At 37.2% G+C, this 25,857-nt stretch overlaps 1 protein-coding gene and 1 non-coding gene across 2 annotated transcripts; one reads left to right on the top strand and one right to left on the bottom strand.

Moving 5' to 3' along the window:
- The first annotated feature begins 1,490 nt into the window (after window positions 1-1,490).
- On the top strand, window positions 1,491-1,596 carry LOC122035549. Its single transcript, XR_006127095.1, has one exon. It is a non-coding gene; the product is annotated as a small nucleolar RNA R71 (small nucleolar RNA).
- A 21,356-nt stretch (window positions 1,597-22,952) lies between these two features.
- LOC122034872 (elongation factor 1-delta-like) lies at window positions 22,953-25,857 on the bottom strand. Its single transcript, XM_042594233.1, has 8 exons — window positions 25,741-25,857; window positions 24,943-25,057; window positions 24,745-24,861; window positions 24,570-24,660; window positions 24,270-24,390; window positions 24,054-24,167; window positions 23,793-23,954; window positions 22,953-23,218 (listed from the first exon to the last, which is right to left on the bottom strand). Coding segments are annotated over exons 2-8 (693 nt in total). The 5' UTR covers window positions 25,029-25,057; window positions 25,741-25,857; the 3' UTR covers window positions 22,953-23,216.

The raw sequence follows: 25,857 nt of genomic DNA, 5'->3' as shown, positions 1-25,857 counted from the left end.
TTGAGATCCTCCTCCATATCCAGGACAACAAAATTTGCGGGAATGATGCATCCGCCTATCTCTACTGGCACGTCTTCCACTATACTCATTGGGTATCTACATGAATGGTCAGCTAATTGTAATGCCATGGTAGAAAGTTTGATGTTCTGGAGTCCTAGTTTCTTGCATAACGGGTATGGAACTAGGCTGACACTCGCTCTCAAGTCGCAAAAAGCCCTGTGTATGAGCTCAGAGCCTATTTTACATGATATCGAAAAACTTCCTGGGTCCTGGAGCTTCGGGGGAACGTCTGCCATGAGAAGAGCATTGCACTTCTTCGTCAATGCTACAGTCTCGAAATCGCACTTCTGTCTTCTGTTAGATAGAATACCTTTTAAAAATTTGACGAACTTCGGTATTTGGTGCAGTGCGTCTATCAAAGGTACTTTAATACAAATTTCTTTAATCTTCTTAAGGAATCGATGGAACTCTTCATCTTTTTGGGATGTTATTAGCTTTTGGGGGAAAGGAATCGTCTGATTTTGTGGGGGAAGTGGAAGAGTCCCTTCAACTTTCTCAGTAATCTCCCCCCTGTCCTTGTGCTGGACCAAATTAGGGATTAGAGGAGAGAGCTCTTCTTCTAATTCAATTCCTTTCTGGGCAGTAATCTGGAGATCTCCCAAAGTCCGTCTGCTCCTTAGCTCAATGAGGTTGCAATATTCCACCGAGTTTATGTCAGGCTTTCCCGAAAATGCTCCTGGCGTTCTTGAAAAGGACTGGGCTATCTGGGCGATCTGCTATCTTGCATCTTTTAATGCTTTTCAGAATTTTCCATTCTTTGATTCAATTGCTTAATTTCGTTCTTCATTTCTTTTTGCTCCAAGAGAGTTTCTTCAAGCATCTTTTCAATTCTGAATAGTTGAGAGGATTGCTGTTGTTGATGAGTCTATTGTCCAAATTGGTAGCTTTGTTGCCCAGGTTGGTAGCTTGGCTTTGCTGGTCCTTGATCTTGATTTCCTCGGTAATAAAAATTTGGATGGTTCCTCCACCCAGGGTTATATGTGTTGGAGTAAGGATTGTTTTGCCTTTGGTTATATCCAACTATCGCATCTCATTGCTCAAGTTGGTTTATTTGTGCTTGTATTGGCCCTGGGGGGCAAGTATCTTGAGCATGATCCAAACTTCCACAAGTTTCGCATACATACACTACTGCATTGGTTGTGTTGTTCCCCATGGTCTCAAATTTCTTGGTCAGAGCATCCATCTTTGCATACATGAGTGTAATTGCATCTACGTCAAATTTTCCTGATGCCTTGACTGGATACCCAGGGAAGGAACCTCCAGATCTCTCGGTTACCCACTGATGATGGTTCTGGGCCACATTCTTTATTATCTCTTCAACTTCATCAAGGCTCTTGTTCATCAACGCCCCTCCTGCTGCAGAATCGAGGGACACCTTCGTGTGATAATTGATTCCATTGTAGAATGTGTGTAGCACCAACCACTTCACGAGGTCATGATGGGGGCACTGTCTCAGCATACTCTTGAATCTATCCCATGCTTCGAATAACGATTCTGAGTCTATCTGTTCGAAGCTTGCAATTAAATTCCTCATGTGCGCAGTTTTACTCAGCGGGTAGAATTTATCCAGAAATTTCTGCTCACACTGCTCCCAAGATGTAATGTTGTTTGCTGGTAAAGAATTAAGCCACCACTTGGCTCTGTCCTTCAGGGAAAATCTAAAAATAAGTAACCTTACTGTTTCTGGCGGGACCTCATTCACTTTCATAGTGCTACAGATCTCATAGAAAAGTTTCAAGTGATGATTTGGATCATCATGCGGCCCTCCTCCAAATTAATTTTGTTGGACCATGTGGATTACTGCACGCTTGATTTCAAAATTGTTGGCTTCAATTGGGGGTTGGGTGATACTAGATCGTAGCCCTCGTGCATAAGGTGTTGCATAGTCCTTCAAAAGCTTATCAGCCATTTCGAAAGTTTCTTGTTCTATTTGGAGTTTTTGCAAGTTTCTTCTCCTCAGGTAAGTTCTATCAATTTCTGGATCAAACGGCAGAAGTTTTCCTGAAAGATTAGTTCTTCGCATGCAAGAATAAGATATTGAATAATCCAAGTATATAGTAAAAGAAAGAGTTAATTTTTTTATGTTTTAATAAAAATGCAGAAAGTAAAGCGAAAATAAAGAAAAACAAAGTCTAGTCTAATCCAATATGATTATCACTAATGTTATAGTCGTAGTCCCCGGTAACGACGCCAAAAACTTGTTACGCTTCCGCAAGTGCACGAATACGTCGTCAGTAATAAAAGATTATCGATCCCACGAGGACTAGTTATAAGCACTAGCGATTGTACACATAGAATTAGCTAAACTACCGATGGTTGTAGGTGAACTATTTCTTAATAAGAAAAGAACTTGAGAAGTAGATGTGAGAACTAGTGAGAGAGAGAGACAGAGTTTTACTCGGCTTGGGAAGAGCTCTAGAAGTTCAGTTTCGTTGTGGTGGTAGTTGATGTATCATGTTCTATCCTTTCCTCATTGTCAATCTACACGAACTCGTCGAAAGTTCAAGTTACAACCCTTAAGCACTAAACAGAGAAAATTCTTGTGAAATCCTGTTATGGTTAACCCCTGTTACTAGGACGCCTCAGTAGATCACAAGAATGTGAATTTGATTGGTATCATTAAGGATAGAGATAGGGGTTTGGTTTGGTTTCCTACTTCCTTGTATGGAATTACCTCTCCTTTCAAGGGAGTATCCTAGATGTCCGTGAACGGGTTACCCATGTCACTAGGGCCCCTCGGGTATACGATCTAAGATCCTATCTTTACGAAATTAGCAATTCCTATACAATCAATTAATACGACATGGTAATCTGAAACAAGTTTCATGCATATCAAATAGAAACAAGACAAGTGAAATCATTCAATGAGAAAAAGGCATAAATATGAGTCTTACATCAATACCTATCCACAACTACACCCTGATCCTAGAACAAAGAATCTACTCCATAGACGCGGGAGAAAAATCCGAAGACATAGTATAATTAGACATATAATCCCAAAAAAGAAGAAAGAGGGAAAAGAGATGCTTATTCAATGTCGTCCAGTGATCTTCAGATCCATTCCTTTGCTTCTGGAGTTGATACGGTGATGGAGGTGATCTCGGATCGTCGAACGGAGATCCGGGACGACATGGAATGGCACCAAGATATATCTCTCTCTACGGCTCACCTCTCCCTCGGAGAAGGGTTAAAGGCCCTTTTTATAGGCTAGGGCACGGGCGCCACATGGCCCGTGCCACGGCCGTGCGAGATCTACACGGTTAGCTCCTCCCTCTCTTCGAGTGGAGTGGCACAGTCGTGCGAGATCCGCATGGCCAACTTCCTCTTCCCTTCGGGTTGAGTGGCACGGTCGTGTCTTCCTTCAGCTCGGGTCTGCATTGCACGATCGTGTGAGGTTCACACGGTCGTGTGCTTCTTGGGTATCGGTCGTGAGGCGCGACCGTGCGAGGTTGCACGGTCGTGTGCTGCTCTCTCTCGAGAATGGCCACATGGCTGTGCAGGGTTGCACGGTCGGTGTCAAGTGGCTCCCTGCTTTGCTTCGATGCGTCGACAATCGTTGTTTTCGCTCCAAAAGTTATCCTTGTCAATACAAAACCAAACAAAGAGCAGATTTCCGACAAAAGAGTAATTAATGCAGAATAAACAATAAGAGAGATGATCGTGTAAACAATATATGCAAATTAAACAAGTGAATGTGCGTTAAAACAAGCATAAACGATAATAATATCTACACACACAACTAACAGTCTAACTCAAGTTTTGATAAATGATAAGTGAGTTAAGTTAGGTGTCTTTGTGATCTAAGTACTTTACCAAGTATGTAGGAATTGATGGGTCTGGAGGACTTGACACCAGGCTAAAATCAAGCTGGGTCTGGAGGACTTGACACCAAGCTAAAATCAAACTGGGTCCGTGGGATTAGATAACTGTTATGAAGTCCAGATAGGCCAAACGAGCTGACCTAATACCTGGCAAAAAGTCCGGTTGGGTCCGTGAGACCTAATAGTCGGCAAAAGTCCGGTTGGGTCTGCGGACCTAACAACTAGCATTAAGACCTGGTGGGTCAATGTTGGAACCCCAAGTTATTTTGGTGTGATCAACAAATTAAGTTAGATCCTGTGGTGTTTTAACCCTGTGCCTAAGTGTGTAGGAACTTAGGAGCACAGGAAGTCGAGCGGAAGATGTGGCTAGCAAGAAGGACGACACGGGGAGAGAGCCGACGAGCTCGGTCTGTCCGAGGGATGAGGTGCCGTGGAAGAGTACCCCGGCAGACGAGAAGGAAGCGTGCGCTGATTCCGAGGGTCGAGAAGCTGGAGCGGAAGATTGCTCTGGGAGCAAGAGATGCGGCTAGTGAGAAGGTCAGCACGGGAGAGAGCCGACGGGCCCGGTGCGTCTGAGGGATAAAAAGCTGCGGATAAGTACGTTGGTGGACAAGAAGGAAGCACGCGACGATTCCGAGGGACGAGAAGTCGGAGCGGAAGCCTGCTCGAGAAGGTCGGAAGTTGGGTTCGGTTGAGCCCTATTCCGGATGGTTGAGATTACCCAAGCGAGCGGAAGACCCGGATCGAGGCGAACGGAGCCGGAGTAGAAGACCCAGGCTGAAAAAGTAAACGAGGTTGACTTTCCCCACCCCGGGCGCCCGGAATAGTCCAGGGTGCCCGGAATAGTCCGGGGCACTCGGAACAGTTCAGGGCACCCGGAATAGTTCGGGGTGCTCGAAACCATTCCGAACGGCCGGAGTTGACTTTTGACCAGGATCGGGTCAAACGCGATCCGTTGCAAAGGGGATAAAATTTTAACCCCTCCCAGGAGCCCAGAACCCTTCCAAGCGCCCCGACCAAGGCTATAAATACAGTCTTGGTCCAAAAGCTAGAAAACAAACAAACAATTAGCATTTCCAACACTTGTGCGCTTCATTTGTAGTTTAGCTTCTTTATTTTCTATGCTTAAATGTTGTAATAGGCTTCTCCGCCTGAAGGAGATATTCTAGTACGCGATTCATTCCTTGGATTAACAACCTCCCCGGTTGTAACTGTTGGCGCTACTCGGAATTCTGTTCTGTTTCTCCTGTACAAAAATTTGTACAAGTACAGAACTTTTCCTAGCAACCCATGTACTTTTCAGAAGTTAAACTTGGATTGCAAATGAAACTTAACATTATTAATCCAAATTCAACTCATGTGTTCATCAGAAGTTAAACCATATTACAGAAGTTTATTAAATATCTATTTCAAGGATTGTCTTCCAGGTCATTGGCGAGGCACTCGGCCTTCTTGGGTATGAGATCATCCACCACTTCCTAGTCAAAGCCTTTCAAAGAATTGAATATTTAAACTTCTTACAGTAAACCCTAGGTTAAACTACAAAGACCTCAATCAAAGTACAAGATCGCTAGCCTCTTGTGTTAGTATTTCAGGATTCATACAAAGAAAAAATAAACTAGTACACATCGTAAACAATTAACTAGTTATACATTTTTTTGTATCTTAAAGACCTCTTGATCTTCTGCTGTATTCCTCTCCTCCTCTTGGACATCGTGTGGGCGACGATCTACCAAGAGCAAAAACCACCCAAGTCCATCTTTCTTCCAAAACTTTCAGCCACCAAGGGATCAAAGATAGGAACACCACCTCTTGTTCTTCTTTCTTCCTTGCAACCCGTCGGCCACAAGATGGTTGAAGCCTCTTGATGTCGCCGGCCTTAGGTGAGAAAGAAAGGGGAGAATAAGAATATGAGGGGTCCGACCATAAGGAGAATAGAAGAGGAATAGAAATTGTGTAGATGATTATTATTTCTAAGGCACCATTTATCCTCTTTTATAACCCTTGGTAATGGCTAAAAAGGAAATATTTTAACAACAATTAAAATCTCTCTTTTAAACTTCCTATTGTAGATGGCTACAAAAGGAAAGTTATAAAATTAAAAATCCTTCTTTTAAACATTATAGATGGCTAAAAAAAGAAAGATTTTTAAAATTAAAAACTCTCTTTTAAATCATGGTTACAAAAAAGGAAAGTTTTAACAAAAATAAAATCTCTCTTTTAAACTATTGTAGATGACTATAAAAGGAAGGATTTTTAAAATTTAAAACTCTCTTTTAAAACCATGTGGATGGCTTCATAAAAGGAAAGTTTTTAAAATTTAAAATTCCTCTTTTAAAACATTGTAGATGGCTACAAAAAGAAAGATTTAAAAAATTAAAAACTTACTTTTAAACCCATCTTAGTCGGCCCCTTGCTTGGGCACCAAGCAAGGGATGGCCGACCCCTTGCTTGGGCACCAAGCAAGGATGTGGTCGGCCATAAAGATGACTTGGGTGGATGCGAGGCTTTATACATAGAGGCTACAATAGGGACCTAGAGGAGGAATTGGTTTTAGCCTCCTGATGAGCTTGAGCTTCTTGTGTTCGACCCGAACATCTAACTCAAGTTCATCAATAATAACTCATACCACTAAAGAGTTATTATTGAACTACCGCACAAATCTCATATTACATTATGAGCTCCTTCTTATCATGAGTCCGTTAATCTCCCTGTGTTTAAGATATCGAATGCCCATTAATTAAATGAGTTACTGACAACTCACTTACTTAACATCTAGCTCCAAGAGTAGTATCACTAAACTTCATTGTCATGTCGGAACTAAGTCCACCTGCAGGGTTTACATGACAATCCTTATGAGCTCCTCAAGGGGGCATCATCATTCTAATAAATAGGACACAGTTTCCTTCTATAATCGACAATACATCATATAAATAATATTATTTCCCAACTTATCGAGCCTATTGATTTAACGAATAAATTTCACCCTTTGATAAATTAAAGAAATAAATACTAAGTACATGTGCTTGTTATTATATCGGGATTAAGAGTACGCACATCCATAATAATAGAGGTTATGTTCTTTTATGCAGTCGGTATAAAAGGAACAACCTCAAATGGTCATGCTCTATACACACATAGTGTACTAGTATAATTTTATAGTCAAGATAAATTAGTACCAAATTACACTACAACCATTCCAATGGTTTGTCCCAATCCATCTTAGTTGTGAGCTTCTATTTATAATTTATAAGGAACTGGATAACATGATCTTCTGTGTGACACCACACACCATGTTATCTACAATATAAATTAAATGGGCAACTGCATTTAACTAAATGCAGACATTTGACCAATGTGATTCTCATTTCAAAATAAATGTTTATACAATAAGCTAGACTTTTAGTATACATTCTAATAGTAACCAAGTAAAAATACTTGTGCCTCTTCTTTTAGTTTCTTTCTGTTTATTTAATCTATTTTATGCAAGTGTTATTTTGAAAGATCGAGAAGGGTTGTGTTTTTAATTTTTACAGGGCTATTTAACTCCCCGTCTAGCCAGCCGACACGGTCCAACAAGTGGTATCAGAGCAAGGACGTCTCAGAAGGACTAACCGCTGACTGAAGCAACGAGATGGTCGGACATAACATCTATCCACCAACATTCAAGGGGGAGTTTGCGTTTTGGAAGCGACGAATGCAGGTTTATTTTAAAACTAAATTTAATATGTTATTAATAATGAAATATGATTTTGAAGTACCCAAAAGCAAAGAAGGAGAAGAACTTGAGGAGCATCAGTGGACTGACGAGCAACGTAACGATGTTATGGCAAATGGTAAGGCCGAGTCCAGTCTTTTAAGCGTACTACCTGCCAAGGATCTTGATAGAGTCGGAAAATACAAAAGCGCAAAAGAACTTTGGTAAAAGTTCTTGAAGCTATACGAAGAACCAGTTGAGGTCAAAGTTGACTCCTCGATGGACACTGAGCCATGGTCAGAAGAATCTGAAACCGAGAAAATTGTCGGAATGTCTCTCACCGCCAAGCATCTACCAGAAGACGCAATCAGCTCTTCCTCAATGAGCACCGAGAGCATCGATGAAGGGGGAGTAACGTCGGAAGAAAACAACTCAACAGGGGAAGAGTTAACAGCCGAAAAGGTAAGTCAGGTATGGCCTCCACCTCTTGACCAATTGATTAATTCAATCAAAACATTATCGAAAGATTTTTTCGAATTAGAAAATATATTGTCAAGAGATTTTTGCAAATCAGAAATTATTTTGTCGAAAGGATTTTGCAAATTAAAACCCAAAAAATTATTAAAGAATAGTGGGTTAAAGGAAACTCATGCAACAGCTTGTCAATTAAAGAATTTCGACAAACTAATAATAGAAAATAACACGATAAAGGAAAGAATACAACTTTCTGTATGCTTAATATTTTCTGCTTCAAATTTAAAAAATTGTGACTTAAGAAATTATGATAGACTAAAATGGAAATTTAGATACCATAATGATATTAAAGAAATGGAAATAACTTAAGAACGAATTTATTTTAAATAAAAAAATAACAAGCTAGTATTATTCTTTTTTCAATTTGTTAAACTATGAAAATTTCGTTTGAGTTATCCCTGCCTACAAAAGTTTTTTGTATTTAAAAAAAAATACTTATCTAAAATGCAATTTGTGTTAAATCTTGAAAATACATGCTCTATTTTTTTCAAGATCTCAAAATTGATTTAGAAAGCTATCAAAAATTTGTTTTCAAAGTCATGCTCTAATTGATTTGTATTTTTCAAAGTATTTCAAATAAATATACTTCGTTTATTTTCAAATGAATATATTTTGTTTTACCCTTAGATTTTTTTCTTGGAACCCTATTTTTTTATGTGATCAAAGGGGGAGAAGGAAAAGTATAAGTCTAGGGGGAGGTAGACCAAATTTTCTATCTTTTTTTGCACTTTAATGCAAAATTTTATTACTCTTAATTTATATCTATTTATCCTATCTTAACTTGGGTTGCTCGCATCAAAAATGGGGAGACTGTTAGAACCCCAGGTTGTTTCAGTGTGATCAACAAATTAAGTTAGGTCCTGTGATGTTTTAACCCTATGTCTAAGTGTGCAGGAACTTAGGAGCACAGGAAGTCGAGCGGATGACGTGGCTAGCGAAAAGGAATGCATGGGGAGAGAGCCGACGGGCTCGGTGCGTCCGAGAGACGAGGTGCCGCGGAAAAGTATCCCAGCGGACGAGAAGGAAGCGTGCACTGGTTCCAAGGGACGAGAAGTTGGAGCGAAAGATTGCTCGGGGAGAAAGAGACACAACTAGCGAGAAGATTGGCACGGGAGAGAGCCGACGGGCTTGGTGCGTCTGAGGGACGAAGAGCTGCGAATGAGTACGCTAGTGGACGAGAAGGAGAAGTCCAGCTAGGTCGACGGGCGCCCGTGTTGGAGTGTATACTAAAAGCCTAGCTTTTGTATAAATATTTATTTAGAAATAAAGAGTCACAATGGTCAAATATCTACATTTATTTGTTAAATGTAATTTTTTCAATTAATTTATATAGTAGACAACATAGTGTGTGGTGTCACACACAGAAGATCATGTTGTCAGTTCTTTATAAATTATAAACAGTTGCTCGCGACTAAAATGGAAAGGAACAAACCATTGAAGTAGTCGTAGTGTAATTAAGTATTAGTTTATCTTAACTAATAAATTACACTGATACACTCCAAGTGTATTGAGTAGGACTATTTTAGGTAAGTTATTTTTGTACTGACTTTATAAAAGAACTAGACCTTAGTTATTATGGAAGTGTGTGCTCTTAATCCTAATATAATAACAAACACATATATTTAGTATTTATTTCTTTGACTTATCAATGGGTGAGATTTAGCTCGATAAATCAATAAGCCTGATAAGTTGGGAAATGATATTACTTATAGTGTGTGTTGTTGATTATAAAAGGAAACTGTGTCCTACTAATCTAGGTTGAGAATGACCCCAAGAGGAGCTCATAAGGATTGTCATGTTAAACCCTGCAGGTGGACTTACTCTGACATGACGATAAGGTTGAGTGGTACTACTCTTGGACTAAGATATTAATTAAGTGAGTTGTCAGTAACTCATTTAATTAGTGGACATTCATTATCTTAAACACAGGGAGACTAACACACTCATAATAAGAAGGAGAATGTAATTTGGGATTGGTGCGGTAGTTTAATAATAGTTCTTTAGTGGAATGAATTATTATTGATGAAATTAAGTTATGTGTTCGGGGGCGAACACGGGATGCTTAATTTCATCGGGAGACCAAAATCAATTCCTCCTCTCGGTCCCTATTGTAGCCTCTTAATTATAGAGTACTATACCCACCTATACCCACCTTCTTACCCATCCTATAGGGGCCGACCAAGCTAGCTTGGAGTCCAAGCTAGGGTCGGCCAAAGGCATGGTTCATAGGTTCATGAGGTGGTCGACCCTAGCTTGAACCCAAGCTTAGGTGGTCGGCCCTATTAAAATAAAAAGAAATTTTATTTTTTAAATTTTTCTTATGTGGATTCCATGGTTTTAAAAGAGAGTTTAAAATTTAAATCTTTCCTTTTATAGCTTTCTACAAAAGATTAAGAAAAGATTTGAAATCTTTCCTTATTTGTAGATTGAAAGGTAGATTTTAATTTTGAGAAAACTTTCCTTTTTTAACCATGTTCATGATTTAAAAGAGAGTTTAAAAATTAAATATTCTCTTTTATTGGTTTCTACAAAAGATTAAGAAAAGATTTGATATCTTTCCTTATTTGTAGATTAAAAGGAGATTTTAATTTTTAGAGATAACTTTCCTTTTTGTAAATCATCTACATGTTTAAAAGAAAGATTTTAATTTATAAAATTTCCTTTTTACAAATCACCATGAAAGGAAAAATTATTGGAGAAATTTTTTATAAATTTTCGGAAACAAATTAGGAAGTTTTAATTCTTGTGTGAATTAAATTTTCCTTGATTGGGATTAGAATAGTGGCCGGCCATATAGTTTGAGAAAAGGAAATTGATTTTTAAATCAATTAAATTTTCTTTTTCATGGCAAAGGAATTAAGGAAGTTTTTATTAAAATTTCCTTATTTGCCAAGACCAAAGAATATAAAAGAGGGGGAAGAGGTGCCTTCATGGATGATAACCCCTATTCTATTTTTCTCCTCTCTTTTTCTCCTTGGGTGTGGCCGGCCCCTCCTCTTTCCCTCTTCCCTTTCTTGTGGCCGAAACCTCTTCATTGGTGGAGTTGCTTTGGTGGCCGGATCAAGCAAGGAGAAGAAGGAGAGAAAGGAAGCCTAGTCTCTAGCATCCCTTGGGCATTGGTGGTGGCCGAACCTATCCATCAAGAAGGACTCTTGGTGGCCGAAACCTAGAAGGAAAAAGAAGGTGCTTGGTGGTTCTCATCTCAGAAGATCGTTGCCCACACAACGTCCGAGGTTAGAAGAGGAATACGGTAGAAGATCAAGAGGTCATTAAAGTTCACAAAGAAAGGTATTACTAGTATTTATTTTCCGCATCATGCTAGTTTATTTCTTTGTAAGAATTCCAAACACAAGAGGCAATTAGATCTAGTTTTCGAATTTATTTTTCGAGTTTGTATTTTCTTTGTTTTTCGAATTTGTGATTCGATTGTTCTTTTTGGTTAACCTAGAGTTATTTAAGGAAATTAAATATTAGCTTTCCTTAAAAGACTTTGTCTAGGCGGTGGTGGTTGCTCTCATATCCAAGAAGGCCATGTGCCTCGCCATGCAGTCCTGGAAGTCAATTTTAGAAATTAATATTTAATGGAATTAATAACATAGGTGGATTTGAATCAATAGTGTTAAGTTCCACTTGCGATTCAAATCTAAACCATTAAGAACAGATAAGTTAAATTTGGAATCAATGATGTTAAATTCCGTCTGTGATTCCTAATTTAACTTCTAAAGAACACAATAGGTTATTTAAGGAAAGGTTCGACACTTGTACAAAAAAAATTTTTACAGTGGAACTGGTACGATTTTCCTAGGACTAACCAACAGCCCAGAGTTGACTTTTGACCAGGATCGCGTCAAACGTAATCCGTTGCGAAGAGGATAAAATTTTATCCCCTCTCAGGCTCCCGGAACCCTTCCAGGCGCCCCGACCAAGGCTATAAATACAGCCTTGGTCCAGAAGCTAGAAAACAGACAAGCAATTAGCATTTCCAACACTTGTGCGCTTCATTTGTAGTTTAGCTTCTTTATTTTCTATGCTTAAATGCTGTAAGAGGCTTCTCCGCCCGAAGGAGATATTCTAATGCGCGATTCATTCCTTAGATTAACAACTTCCTCGGTTATAATCAAGTAAAAATACTTATGTAAGTTTCTTTCTGTTTATTTAATCTATTTTATGCAAGTGTTATTTTGAAAGATCGAGAAGGGTTGTGTTTTTAATTTTTACAGGGCTATTCAACCCCCCTTCTAACCGGCCGACGCAGTCCAACAGTCAAGAGGTTAGTCAATTAACTACAAGTTGGTAAGTAAAAGTAAATCACTGGACGAGAGTGACTCGGTAAGGACGTGCCCCAATTGAGGGACAGTAGGCGTCAGTCCAGTTTAGATTCATTTCGGACTCGTAAACTAAGACCTTGACTAGATCTTGGTCTCGAGGAGACAAGATCTAATTACTACTCAGTATTATTGTGTTAACACTTGGCTTGCAGGTTATTATTTAGTTTATTAGACTAACACGCTTTGCAGAGCAAGAAGAGCACAAAAAGCCTCGGTGAACAATACCCAAGGCGCCTTCCAGGGGATGTGTAACGCCCGCCCTTCCAGGTAGCACTAAGGCCACCCCAGAGGGACGGACGTCACTAAAACATAGACATCAATTATACTAATGCATATGGATTCATGGCAGCGGAAGACATATATAATTAATTGTTTTTTTTTTCATATCATAACATATACCATATGCATCTAGTTCTCTTAACATGGCATGTGAAGTCAAACGTACCAACATAACATGAGTAGGATATCATTCTAGCTGAACATTATCATAAGCATAGGTCCAACATTGTTCACATGCATAACTTAGATAATTCAAAAACTTAAATAGATCTATCCACCAGCACTTCCACACACATCCTCATTGCCTTTCCTGCTCTGCTCCCCTTAAACAATCCATTCCTTGCCTTTATCTGCAGTACAAGGAAAACGTGTAGCTATAAGCCAAAGGCTTAGTGAGATCCTTGCCTACCCATAAATCCAAAAAACACATAACATAACATAACATGTAGAAACCATAGCATAGCATAACATAGCATGGAGAATCATAACATAGAACATATCTTATCATGTAAAAACCATAACATCTCATAACATAACATGAGGGAAAACAGAACATAATATATCATATCACATAAGGAGCATAACATATCAGAGTATAGCATGTGAGTGTATATCATGATTCATATCACATTCTGTAAGCACATATCATGAAGCCTATCATATCATGTAAACATGTATCATAACTCATACCTGTTCATAAGGGTGCATAAACATAATTTCATAAATATGTGCATGTAGATGCAATATGTATATTTTTAAAACATGTATCATGGAATGCACATATGCATCATGCTTCTTTCAAAACATATAGTATACATACTTGAATATCATATCATCATCATGAGAAGGGCCCCGGCTTGTACCACATGTAAACATAAATGCGCGCAATCCCTAGGACAGGGTAGCTAGCCCCGAACCTACTAGGGATCTAGGTCCGTTCATAGTCCGTCGACCTAGGGGCGTACTGAGGAGCCCATCCCTTAACGAGGTTCATTCATAGGTTTCCGAGTAGGAGCCCACCCTTGGTACAAGCCATACAAAGTAAAATATCATGCATATCATATCTCATCATATCATACATGTCATAATTCTTGTCATATCATGAAGAGAGCTCTTGATCCCCAACTTAAGGGAAGCATCTCTTTACCATAGCATGAAGAGTGCTCTTGATCCCAACTTAAGGGAAGCAACTCTTTTTCATAACATGAAGAGTGCTCTTGGTCCCAACTTAAGGGAAGCAACTCTTTTTCATAACATGAAGAATGCTCTTGGTCCCAACTTAAGGGAAGCAACTCTTTAGGCTTTTCTTCTTACATAAGTCATTCACACATGCATTATATAACATGTTCTTATCATAACATAAAGTATAACATGTTATTTTCTTATCATCAAACTTGGCATATCATCTCATGAACTTAGCATAGCATATCATGAACATGGCATATCATATCATGAGTCTAGCATATCATATCATGACCATAGCCTATCATGTCATAAGTCTATCATATCATATCATAAACATGGCACATCTTATCATAAGACATAGAAATGCAACATATCGTAAAGCATATTTTCATCACATCATAAAGCATGAAAGCTTAATCTACTTATATATCAAAGGCTACATATCATGAAAATGCATAAGCATGTTTGGTTAGGTTTAAACTCTTTCCTAACCCAATTAATCCATCTTGGCCGAACCATATCAGTAAGTTTCAACCTCATTTCATTCCATATGAAGCATAGAACTTATCCACATAACATGTAAACTTGATCTAAGCACACACAAGGCATTATACTTCATGAATAAGCATGTTTAAGTTCAAAACTCTAACCTTAACCCATTTATCTCAATTTGGCCGAAACATATCAGTAGGGTTCTTATATCATTTGGTTTCATATGAAGCATAGAACTTATCCACATAACATGTAAACTTGATCTAAGCACATACAAGGCATTATACTTCATGAATAAGCATGTTTGAGTTCAAAACTCTAACCCTAACCCATTTATTTCAATTTGGCCGAAACATATCAGTAGGGTTCTTATATCATTTGGTTCCATATGAAGCATAGAACTTATCCACATAACATGTAAACTTGATCTAAGCACATACAAGGCATTATACTTCATGAATAAGCATGTTTGAGTTCAAAACTCTAACCCTAACCCATTTATTTTCATTTGGCCGAAACATATCAGTAGGGTTTCATGTCTTTTTATTCCATAAGAAGCATAATACTTAAGCATGTAACATGCACATTTAATCTAAGTACCTATAGAGCATTGTACAAGTACCTACAAGGCACTATACTTCATGAATAAGCCTATTTGAGTTCAAAACTCTAACCCTAACCCATTTATTTTCATTTGGCCGAAACATATCAGTAGGGTTTCATATCATTTTATTCCATAAGGAGCATAAAACTTAAACATATGACAAGCCCATTTAATCTAAGTGCATACAAGGTATTGTACTTCATGATCTAATCATATTTGAGTTCAAAACTTTAACCCTAACCCATTTATTTCAATTTGGTCAAACATATCAGTAGGGTTTCATACCATGTTATTCCATAAGAAGCATAAAAACCTTGATTATAAACATGTAAAAATTCATACATCACAAAGAGGTACAACTAGTATGGTTTCTATCTAAAATTCTTGACCTAAGGCCTTATAATCAATTTTGGCCGAACCATATAGATAGGTATCTCTTTTTTTTTCACAACATAAAGAATGAAGACTTAACTAACAACATGTGAAATTCATATATCATAGAGTAGAAAAATTAAGCATGTGATCAAAGAAAACTTGTTCTAGGTCCTCTCTTCCATCCTTGGCCGAAACATGCAATAAGGCTCTAAATTTCTCTTTTTCTTTTTCTATAACATGAAGCATCTCTTATCACTTGTTAACCCTAAGTGACTACCTATTCTTTATCTTGACCACATTCTTGCAAGAAAATTTTTAGAGTTTCGAAAAACATTTTAAACCGAAGCTACTTGTACTGCAGTGAGGGGATACTCACTTCCTTGCGCTTGTTTTCCTTAGAGATTTAACCTTTGTTGTGGATCCTTCCTAGAGAGGGGAAGCTTCCTTGCTCCTTGGTCTCGGCAAGAAGAGGAAATGGTGAAGAAGAGGTCATGGTGGAGGAGGAGGGAGTAGGAAGGTGAATGAGGAAAAATGCCAACTCATTTTAATTTCCTCCTTTTATTCATCATGAGAGGAGGAAGGAAAAATATATTTTTCTTCCTCCTTTCTTTTACTCTCTTCATAATTAAGAGAAAAGTCTAGATACATCCCTTCTTGGTGAGTAAGAAAAGAATATTCTAGAGCATCTCTTCATTAGAGAGGAAGAAGACAACTCTCACTTCTCCTTCCAAGAGAAGAGTCTTTTCTTCTTACATTTAATTATGGTTTCCCTCTCTCTTCTAACAATAATTTCTCTTGGTCTAGTGGTTATCTTATTCAGGCATCTAATGAGAGATCTAGAGTTCAAGTCCAAGACCTTATTTATTTTTATTTCTATTTTATTTGTTTAAGTGTTCGGCTAGGAGCAAAATTTAACTAAAGCATATATATTTTTTCTTTATTCATGATAAAATATTCTAGAATTTTGCTAAGGACCCTATGGGTGTTACAGGATGGAAGGAAGGCGCCTTCAGTACATGGAAAGTACCTTCCGCAGGATAAAGTTCAGAATTCGTCAAAGATAAGGACCGAGTTATTCAAGATCAGACTAGCCACATTGGAGACGCCTTCAAGGCCTTTGAAGGCGCCTTTCATGCTCAATATAAGGGGTCTCCCAAGCCATCAAAGAACACACTCATACGAACATCTACCCTTTCAATCAGACTTCCAAACACTCCGGCTTCCTACTACAACTCTGCTACAACGCTGCTACACTTGTCTACTACTAAGAAGTCGCCCAAACACTGAGATCAAACCGGCCATATTAAAAGAGTGTTTGGTAATTTTTTCATTTGTGTACTTAATTATTGCAAAAAAACAAGTGCAGTGTGTTGCACTTGTTCCAAACTCTTTTGTACTAAATTCCCTCTTCCGGAGGTAACGAAAGAGGTATTTTAGTGGATTATCCATCGATAGGTCCGCGGGACCTGGATCTTAGAATAGGAGTCGCCGAAGGCTCCGAACCAAGTAAAACCGAACACGTGCTCTTTTACTTGCTTTTTTATTTCGCTCTCTTACTTAGTTTTCCGATGCGCACTTTGTTTTTAAAAATAAAAAAGATTTATTTTTGAAGTCTAAGTTCTAGGTCAAAATTGGTAAGATGATTGATTGGGTTATGACTATTCTCACATCACTATGCCACGATGCATTTTATATAGACTGCTTAAATGGTGAAGTAGACCCACCACGATTCCCCATCAAAGATTCAACTGTTTAAAAGTGTCAATTTAAGGGTTTAAAAAATCTCCATCCTTAACTTTAACTCTCACGGTGGTTACCATTCATTATTATTTATATTTTATTTTTAAAAAAATATTTAAAAATTTATAAGTATGAAAACATTTTATAAAAAAAGACGTTATCTTATTTAAGTTGTTTATTTATTCACTGAGGATATAAGAGAATTAAAATTAGTTACTTTAGTAATAGAATCTTCTAGTTTGTCCTTTATAAGTTGTATTTATTTTATTCTATTTTAACTTTTATCCAAACATTAATTAGTATTTGAGCTTTCAAAAAGTCGGAAAAGAATATTATATTAAATCCGTAATTATCTTTATTTTTTAATATCAATAGTTTTTTTATCCACTATTATTATTATTATTATATTTTAGTATTTATTATTGAATATGTTATATAAGTCAAATAGTTTTTATATTTAATATTGAATAACTGTGTTTGGCAACTCAGAAATTATGCAATCAGATCAAATTTGAAACTCATGCAGCCTGTCCTATATCACACAACTCATAAACTATGTATATAAGAGATCAAATTATTTTTATTCCTCATGGACCAGCAAAAGATTCAAATAGTGAATGCCACCTGAATGCTAGAAGCAATTTTACAATGACCAAGTGCAACAAGAGAGGGAACATACACCAAACTTTGAAACAGGTTGATTGTAAATAAGGATTCAGCATTTCATAATACGTAATTCACTAGATAAAATGAAAAATGTCTTAATCGAGATTAATAAAGTATAAGAATGAACTTTGTGAAAATTCACAAATACAGTGCAGATTTGAATAAACAAATATACGTGTAATTAGAATACTAGATTAAGGGTAGGTAGAAGGATTCAACCAAGGTTTAAAATATCGATTCGTGCCGAGATTTTAGTCTCAGACCGGAATGATACGATTTCTGTATCGTATCATGCTGATATGATTTCATTATTTTTTTTATTTATATATAGTAATTATTAGATAAATATGTTTATGATATATAATTTAAAACTAAGTTGTATATTGATTTTATATAAATTATCAATTATTAGACAACTTAATACGGTTGGGAAAAAAACAACTAAATATAATTTTATTTTTTAAAAAAAAATATCAATAACTTAAATTAAAAGTGATACATCATAATATGTTACCTTACTAATACCAAAAACAGTGGCATGAATGATGGAAACATTAGTTCTTGCAACATTCTACTTAGTTCAACTCTATAGTTCTCCAACACTCAGATTAAATAATCATTTCATAACATGTAATATTGATATTGATTTCTCTACATATCCCGATTTATCACTATAGGTTGAATTTGTACTAACACCACTTAAATAATAATAATAATAATAATAATAATAATATAAATCTAATTTATTAGAAAAAAATAGATTTTTTAAATAAAATTTAAAATAGTAAAAATAATTTTTAGAATATTAATTAATAAAATTTATTTAAAATTTAATTTTAAATATATTTTTTATATTTTACTGAGATAATTTAATTAGAGTTTATAAAAACCTCTTCAAAATATCACGCATAAGTTGGAAAATGTTTGAATTAATTAAATTATTTTTAATTTTCTTTCGCTGTTTTTGCCTAACAAAAACATGAGCGCCTCGCGGATGCGCGGTGCCAAGCGTCCCGCGAGGCATTTGGCAACGCCTCCGACGACGTCAAAGGCCTCCGGTGATGCTTTCAGCACCACCGGAGGCATCCTGCGTTGCCGCCGGAGGTGTCCCACGCCGCCGAAGGCATCCCGCGACACCTCCGATGTCACCCGCAACGCCACAACGAAGAGGGATCAGAGGCGCCTTCAGGACACTTGGTCCCACGACACTTCCAGCGTCAACGGAGGAGTCCCGTGACATCTTCAACGCCTCCGGTACACCTTCGTCACCTCTGGTACGTTGCCTCTAGTATGCTGTCTCCACTCGTTTAGGTCAAATTCTGCCTCCTCCGTCGTCGCCGCCATTTGTTCCTTTTGTTTTCTATTGCGTGACACATGAAATTATCCCGCCTCCTATGTTGGTTTCAATCCAGTGGCAGAGCAATAAAATCCGTCCATGCCAAGCAACACGGAACGATATTTTAATTGTTGGATTCAACTGCCATGGATTAGGACTTAAAGTTGTAACATAACATCAAGGGATAGTCAATATCGACTACTGCAGAAGATAATTCCCAAGGCTAGGGAAAAAACTGAAAGGCAACCAAATACAACCTGTTTAGCCAAAGATGATATGAATTATACATAAAGAGAAGAACTAGAAGATCCACAAAGTAATACAGCAATTCTGGAATTGTTCCAACAAAATATTACTACACTGAACAGATCTGGGCCTTATTTAGAGAGAACAACGAAATAGGAGATAGAAAGGATGGATGAAATTCTATTTTCCCATCATATCACTTGGAAGAATTTTTACTTTTTTTAAAAAAGAATGCTTTTTATTTTATTTTTTTTTGCTGGAATGTACCTTCTGCTACCTTGAGAGGAAAACTAGAAACATGGAAATTGAGGGCAGGCCGAGATGAATGGGTAGTGTAATTGTTGACAAGCGATGAGGTAGATGGTTAGTGGCTAAAAAGCCTAAGATAAGAAAGAAGATTTATAATTAATATACAGTGGAATTTTTCAAAGGAAACAGGTGACCTATTCACTCGTCACCTTGACAACTTTTCATCCTTCCAATTTTTGCCCATATTCGGAAGGAAAATAAAAACTAAGACAGAATGGATGAATCTTGTTAGTCTTTGACTCCTTGTGTTGTTTATAGGGGGGAGTCCATGCTTTGCCTAGGTTTTCAACATAGGCAATCTTGATGCAGATGTAATCCTTGAATACGATTGCAATTCTGCCCTTTATTTCATTAACAATCAACTTTTGCACGGTGGATAACTCAAATTGACTATGGTCACTGTCTTTTCCTAAAAAGAACAGAGAGGAACTAACACAAGTAGAGAAAGGTCTTTTGCAAAGTGGATGTACTTAGCTAATCCCCTGTACTTGTAAAGGACAAATCACCTAGAAATATGAACTTTTGTCTTTTCATCCCTTTGCAAATTGATATTACTTGTTTGTTGTCTGTAAAATCCATGAACTCTTGCAAATTGATATTAATCATGTTGTTGTAAAATCTACGCCAATTGATATAAATATTACTTCACTACAATCAGCCACCAACTTCATCTTTGGCATTTGCCAGTCTGGATTCTAACAGGGAAAGTTTGCGTGAGGCGATAAGCATGAGAGAAAGATGAAATGCAATTATATTGCTGTTCAGAATATAGATTCTTTCAGTCAACCTCACATCTACCCCTCTGGCGAAATGAACAGGAGAAAGTGAAAGACAAATGGGTAATGAATACCCAAGGTGTTCTTGTCGTTTAAACAAGTGCATCTTTCCCCTTTGCCATATTCCCAACCAAACTATATAACGCAATGATCAAAATAATTATCCATTACATTCTGAATGCAATGATTATTTCACATCCATTGAAGTCCTATTGTCTATAAGCCCAATAAAACAAATCCATCCATTACTTTTCTAATGATGTCAAAAGTTCAAGGGAGGAAATAGAACAAAAAGAAAATAGTTTATGAAGAGAAAAGAAAATAAAAGTGTTCTAGTGTCCTATTTCCACTTTCCGCTTAAAGTCAGACTTAATTCAAGGGAGAAAAATACTCACATATTTGTGTTTGTTAGGTATGTGTAAATTCATTACGAACCAATTCCACTGGATTTAAGCAAAAATAAGATAGGGAAACAATGAAATTAAATCGCTTCCTCTTCTCTATTCCCTTCCAAGTAACCATTGAAATTATCATTTTACTTCTTTTCCATCTCCTTGCTATCCAAGTAAATGTAGCATAAGTATTTCCATTTGTCACTTTCCTTATTTAAAAATTTCATGTTTGTTTTCCATATAATGTTTTGCATCCATTATTCCACTAATCTCATATGCCACTTTCCTTCCTAATATTGTGTCTACTTGAAGTGGAGAAAATTGTTAAATGAAGGGGAAAAAAAGAAATGGAGTATATTTACTTATTTCCTTGCTATTCTATTAATCCTGTTTATTTGGACAACCCAAAAGAAAGAAATAATATCGCTTTCTTCTTTGTGTTCATTAAACTCTTTAATTTATTTCCCTACATCTCGGTGGAAACAAGACAAGAAGAAACAGATGGAATCAAAATTCTTCCCCTGACAAGAGAAACTGATGATTTTATTTAAATTATTTTCCTTTTTTCTTCCAACTGCAGTCCCAGTAAACACGTCAGACTACTACAACTAAGCAACAATATAAATAACTAAGCCATGTAAATTTCATCTCGTTAAGCAGTTAGGCCTTTCATCAAACAAAACCACATCGAGTTAACACGAAGACTTGAATAATAAGAATCATATTTCATATGAACGGAGCAAAACAACAGCCACCACCTCACATCGGCCAACAAGATCTCTGTGATATACTCGAAACAAATCGATTACAAACAGATCTGATCAATGGAAAATCTATGTGAAGTATTCGAAAACAAAATAGATTGCAAACAGATCTCGATCAAGAGGAGAAACTTACGATTAAGGTAAAGGGTTAAGATCAAGGAAACTCCACCGAAGAGAATTAGACTAGAAAAGTCGTCCTCGGCGTCAGTGGCGGAGCCGGGCAAAAGCGGGAGGGCAGACTGACGATCAAATTAGGAAAAAGAGAAACCGAAGCAAAAAAAGGGGCCCATGTATGGGTCGTCGGGCACGGCCCACAGGGTTTAATTTTTTTTAATATTAAAAAATTTGAATTATTTTTTAAAATTACTGATTTATTATTTTATAAATAGAAACCGAGTGTATTGGTGTTCATATTCTTCGATGTCTCGATGAATGCAGTCGTCGTCCACCCTTTCAAGTTCGACCTCTCAAGGCGCTCCGTCGACGAACCGCGTCATCGGACGTGGCTTCCCACAGCTTCGTGAGCCCTCCCCTCCAAGTACGCCAGGGCCATCAAGGTAACGGTCTCCGTCGAATCAGGGGACGCCTTCTTCTGCATCCAGACGACCGAGATCTGTCTCCACAAGTTCGTTCCAAAAACCCTAGATCGCCTTCTCTCGGAGAACTGGAGATGGGCTCTCAGCTTCTACGTACTACCACAATGACAATTATCAGGTAACTTTTGATGGTTGGTCACCATGATTAATATCATTAAGGCTCAAATACATGGTCTATAGTTAATAAAATATGAGTAAATTATTAATGACTTAAATATATGTCCAATATTTCAAAAAGAGTGAAAATGGTATTGGAAAACTACCTAAAAAAAATCGAAAAGAAAATTTTTTCCAATTTTTTTTGGCCTATTTGATTTTTTCGGTTTGATCGATTTTTTCGATGCAGTCGATTTATGCCAACCCCTACTTGAATTTGCGTTTTCCTTTTCAACTTTCAGGATGTAGCATTTACTCTTTTTGGTCTCGGAACTTTAGATTAACACCAATTGCATGCATGGGCCGAACTTTGTACACTAATTATAGTCTCGCCGTGCAAGTTCTATTTCATGTTGTATTTGGTTCAACACTGCTGCTTGTTAGGGTTAGGCCTCGCTACATAAATAAGAACAATGTAGACATGCATGTTGTAGGTTTATTGGTCGTAACAGAATGCCCTTTCTTGAGTTTATGAAAATCAAAATAGATAAAGATGCATTCAAGGATATGATTATGAAAAGATGCTGATCGAGCAATGGATTCAGCTAAATGGAATACCAAACCATTGTACTCGTTGGCTTCACAGCAACATTGCATACGGAAGATCAAAACACAACAGCAGGTTATCATATACCGTCAGAACGCAATACAATAACTACTTCGCATATACGGTTAACAGAAGGGAAAAAATCATCAAAACTAAAATTGACATTGAGTCATGTCCAATAGGATAAGCTCTTCATATGAGTAAAGAAAAACAGCAACTTAGCTAGCAAGAAACCGGTTCACATACCACTGAACGATTTTAGAGAATAACATAACTAGAAATCTCAAGCGCAATGAGGCAGTTCCTAAACAAATCCTGCAATAAACATCAATGTGAGTCAGTTCAACTGACTAACACAAAAAAATAATAATAAAAGCAATAGATGATTGGAAGCACTGCAACATCAAAATCATGTAGATACAAAATTATAATGTAGTTTCAAGAACATAAGATCGTAACATTAATCCAAAAACAGAAAACATCAACATTACTTCAAATATCCAAATGTATAGATGCAAATATAAGATATTTACTTGGATCTCGGAGATATCATTTAGCCATCCTTTTTTACTAATTTCCATTAACCTATTGGACTATTTGTAAATAAATCATTAGCATTTGTACAATTGTAAATAAATACAATTTATGAAAGGTAATCTCGTAGTGTAATTGAATGGTCAAGTTCTCAAGTCTCCTTTTGTATTAGTATCTCATATTCCCGTTTGTATGACATTGACAGGTAAATGTAATCAAACCAAGTTATTCTAGACTGACAGATATCAACTAGATGTGGCAATAGATTCTAGAAAAGAAGACAAGTAGAAATGGCTATAACTAATGCATACTTCAAAGTTCGAGAAGGGATGAATGGAGAAAGTTGTTTACTCACATATTTTGTTAAATGCGACAATATCACAACTCTGGATATACTCATTCGCAGGTTCAGCGCAGAGATATTCCTCAATAAGTTCATCAACAGAAACCAAGTCATCCACAATAGTCATCATGATCTGCAACTTTTTGATTCCATACCCAACCGCTACCAGTTTTGCTGCATATTGAATAAGTATAAATAGATCATTAAATACATGTCTCTGCAACTAGGATAAGTAAAAAAAATGCATGCGTCAGCTAGTAAAAGTATACATACAGGCTCCCCAGAGCAAACCCTCCATTTGGACACTTCTCACAGCTTCTTCTAGCTTTTTCATGTCTGTTTCATCATCCCATGGTTTCACATCAAGTAGCACTGATGACTTTCCAGCTGTCACAATAGAGGAAGCAAGTTATTCAGCTAAGAGAACAATAACAAAGATAGAATAGTTATACACCCAGAAAACACCACTCGACGTTTTGTCAAACTTACATTCTTTCTTCTTGGCAGAGGCTTTGACAGCAGCTGCCCGTTCTTCAGCTGCCTTCTTTTCCTCTTCAGTCTCTTCCCCGAACAAATCCACATCATCATCATCATCCTCATCTACTGGGGCCTGAAGTTACCGGTTGAAATCAGAAAAGTAATTCATCAGTCATCACATGAATCCTTCTAATAGATAAGCATTCATCACATTCCATTACAATTTTCTGGTAGTTTGACTCTCGAAAATCAATGGTTCACTAGGTTAAAATTTATTTTTTATCAAATAAGAGTCATTGTAAAAAAACATACTTTGTCAGCAACAGCAGGGGTGGCTGGAATCTCTTCAAGCAGAGTAGCAGTTGATTCAATTTTGACACCCTTCCCTTCTTCAGCAATGCCACTAACATTATACAACACAAGTTAACATGACAAGATACATATTAATTCTGCATTTAAACAAACTAAACCAAATTTATGTGCATACCTCAAACGAAGCAAAGCATCAATGTGGTTATACCACCTGGCTGCATTGACATATTCAGAGGATGGAGGTGTGTTAAGTGCGGCATAGACAGCAATATCATCCTTGGATGCTTGGTAACTGAAATATACCAATTGAAAATTTTGAGATGTTTTCATCACTGATAGCAGAACATGTTAACAATTTATCCAAACACCTTACCCAGTTATATAACTGCGGGTGAGAAGGTAATCATTAAGTTTCTGGAGGCCAGATGCCGCATTGAGGTTGGCAAAAGCAACAGCCATTTTTTAAAAAGAATAAAAAAAGCAGCTTCCTGCAACCATCTCAAGCAATCAAAGTTTTGATATTTGAGAAGTTCGGTATCATTTTGGCAGGTGTACATATCAACAAGGGTTAGCATCCATAGATTCAGTTGAAAAGAAAACCATCAATCAATAAATGAACAAATACAAACTTAATTTCAAGGGGAGACGAGAGATATGGGAAATCAGAGAGAAAAGATCTCAAATTTTTATTCACGCGCATTTCAAGACCAATGAAGAATATTTTTTTTGCCACTTCAATCAACGATTTCATCCATCCAAATAGCAGCATATTCACATGGAAGAACTACAAATCGAGATGCAATCTCCTGCTAGATCAATCTAAACTTATAGCCGGAAAAGTTCTAAACAGTAATGGCACAGTTCGCGAGACTAACATTAAATCTGTGCATCGTATCGGAAAGCGAAAAGAATATATTCCTATAAGAAGATCGCGAAGAAAACAGCGTCGCAAATCGCCTCAAGAAGAACCCGTGAATCCATCAAATAAAAAGTAAAATTACGAACGGGTTGCTTCAAGAACACTAAACCACAGCTGAAATTGCTGAAAAACACTTATCCGATACAGCCGATTAAGAATCAAAGAAAAGCACGCATTCAAAAATCGAATTGCCACGATTCATAACAGAAATCAAAAATAGAAAAGCGAAGATAAGGAGGTTTTAGGGTTTACAGAAACGTCGAAGACCAAAGCAGGCGGCGGTGACGAGCGATGCAATAGATGAGTATTTATAGACTCTGACCGTAGGACTCCGGGAGCGTAACCCTATGTCCCTATGCTTATTCCTAT

The sequence above is a fragment of the Zingiber officinale genome, chromosome 11B (assembly GCF_018446385.1).
Source record: "Zingiber officinale cultivar Zhangliang chromosome 11B, Zo_v1.1, whole genome shotgun sequence".
Taxonomy (NCBI): domain Eukaryota; kingdom Viridiplantae; phylum Streptophyta; class Magnoliopsida; order Zingiberales; family Zingiberaceae; genus Zingiber; species Zingiber officinale.
The sequence above is the reverse complement of the archived record's forward strand: the minus strand, read 5'-3'. Positions and strand labels throughout refer to the sequence as shown.

Bases quoted from the DNA above. Each gene is read 5' to 3' on its own strand.
- LOC122034872 (XM_042594233.1), bottom strand. From the start codon at position 25,028: ATGGCTGTTGCTTTTGCCAACCTCAATGCGGCATCTGGCCTCCAGAAA. The intron at 24,862-24,942 runs GTAAGGTGTTTG...GGTATATTTCAG, and splicing joins ACCCGCAGTTATATAACTGG to TTACCAAGCATCCAAGGATG. The intron at 24,391-24,569 runs GTATGTTTTTTT...CGGTAACTTCAG, and splicing joins CCCCTGCTGTTGCTGACAAA to GCCCCAGTAGATGAGGATGA.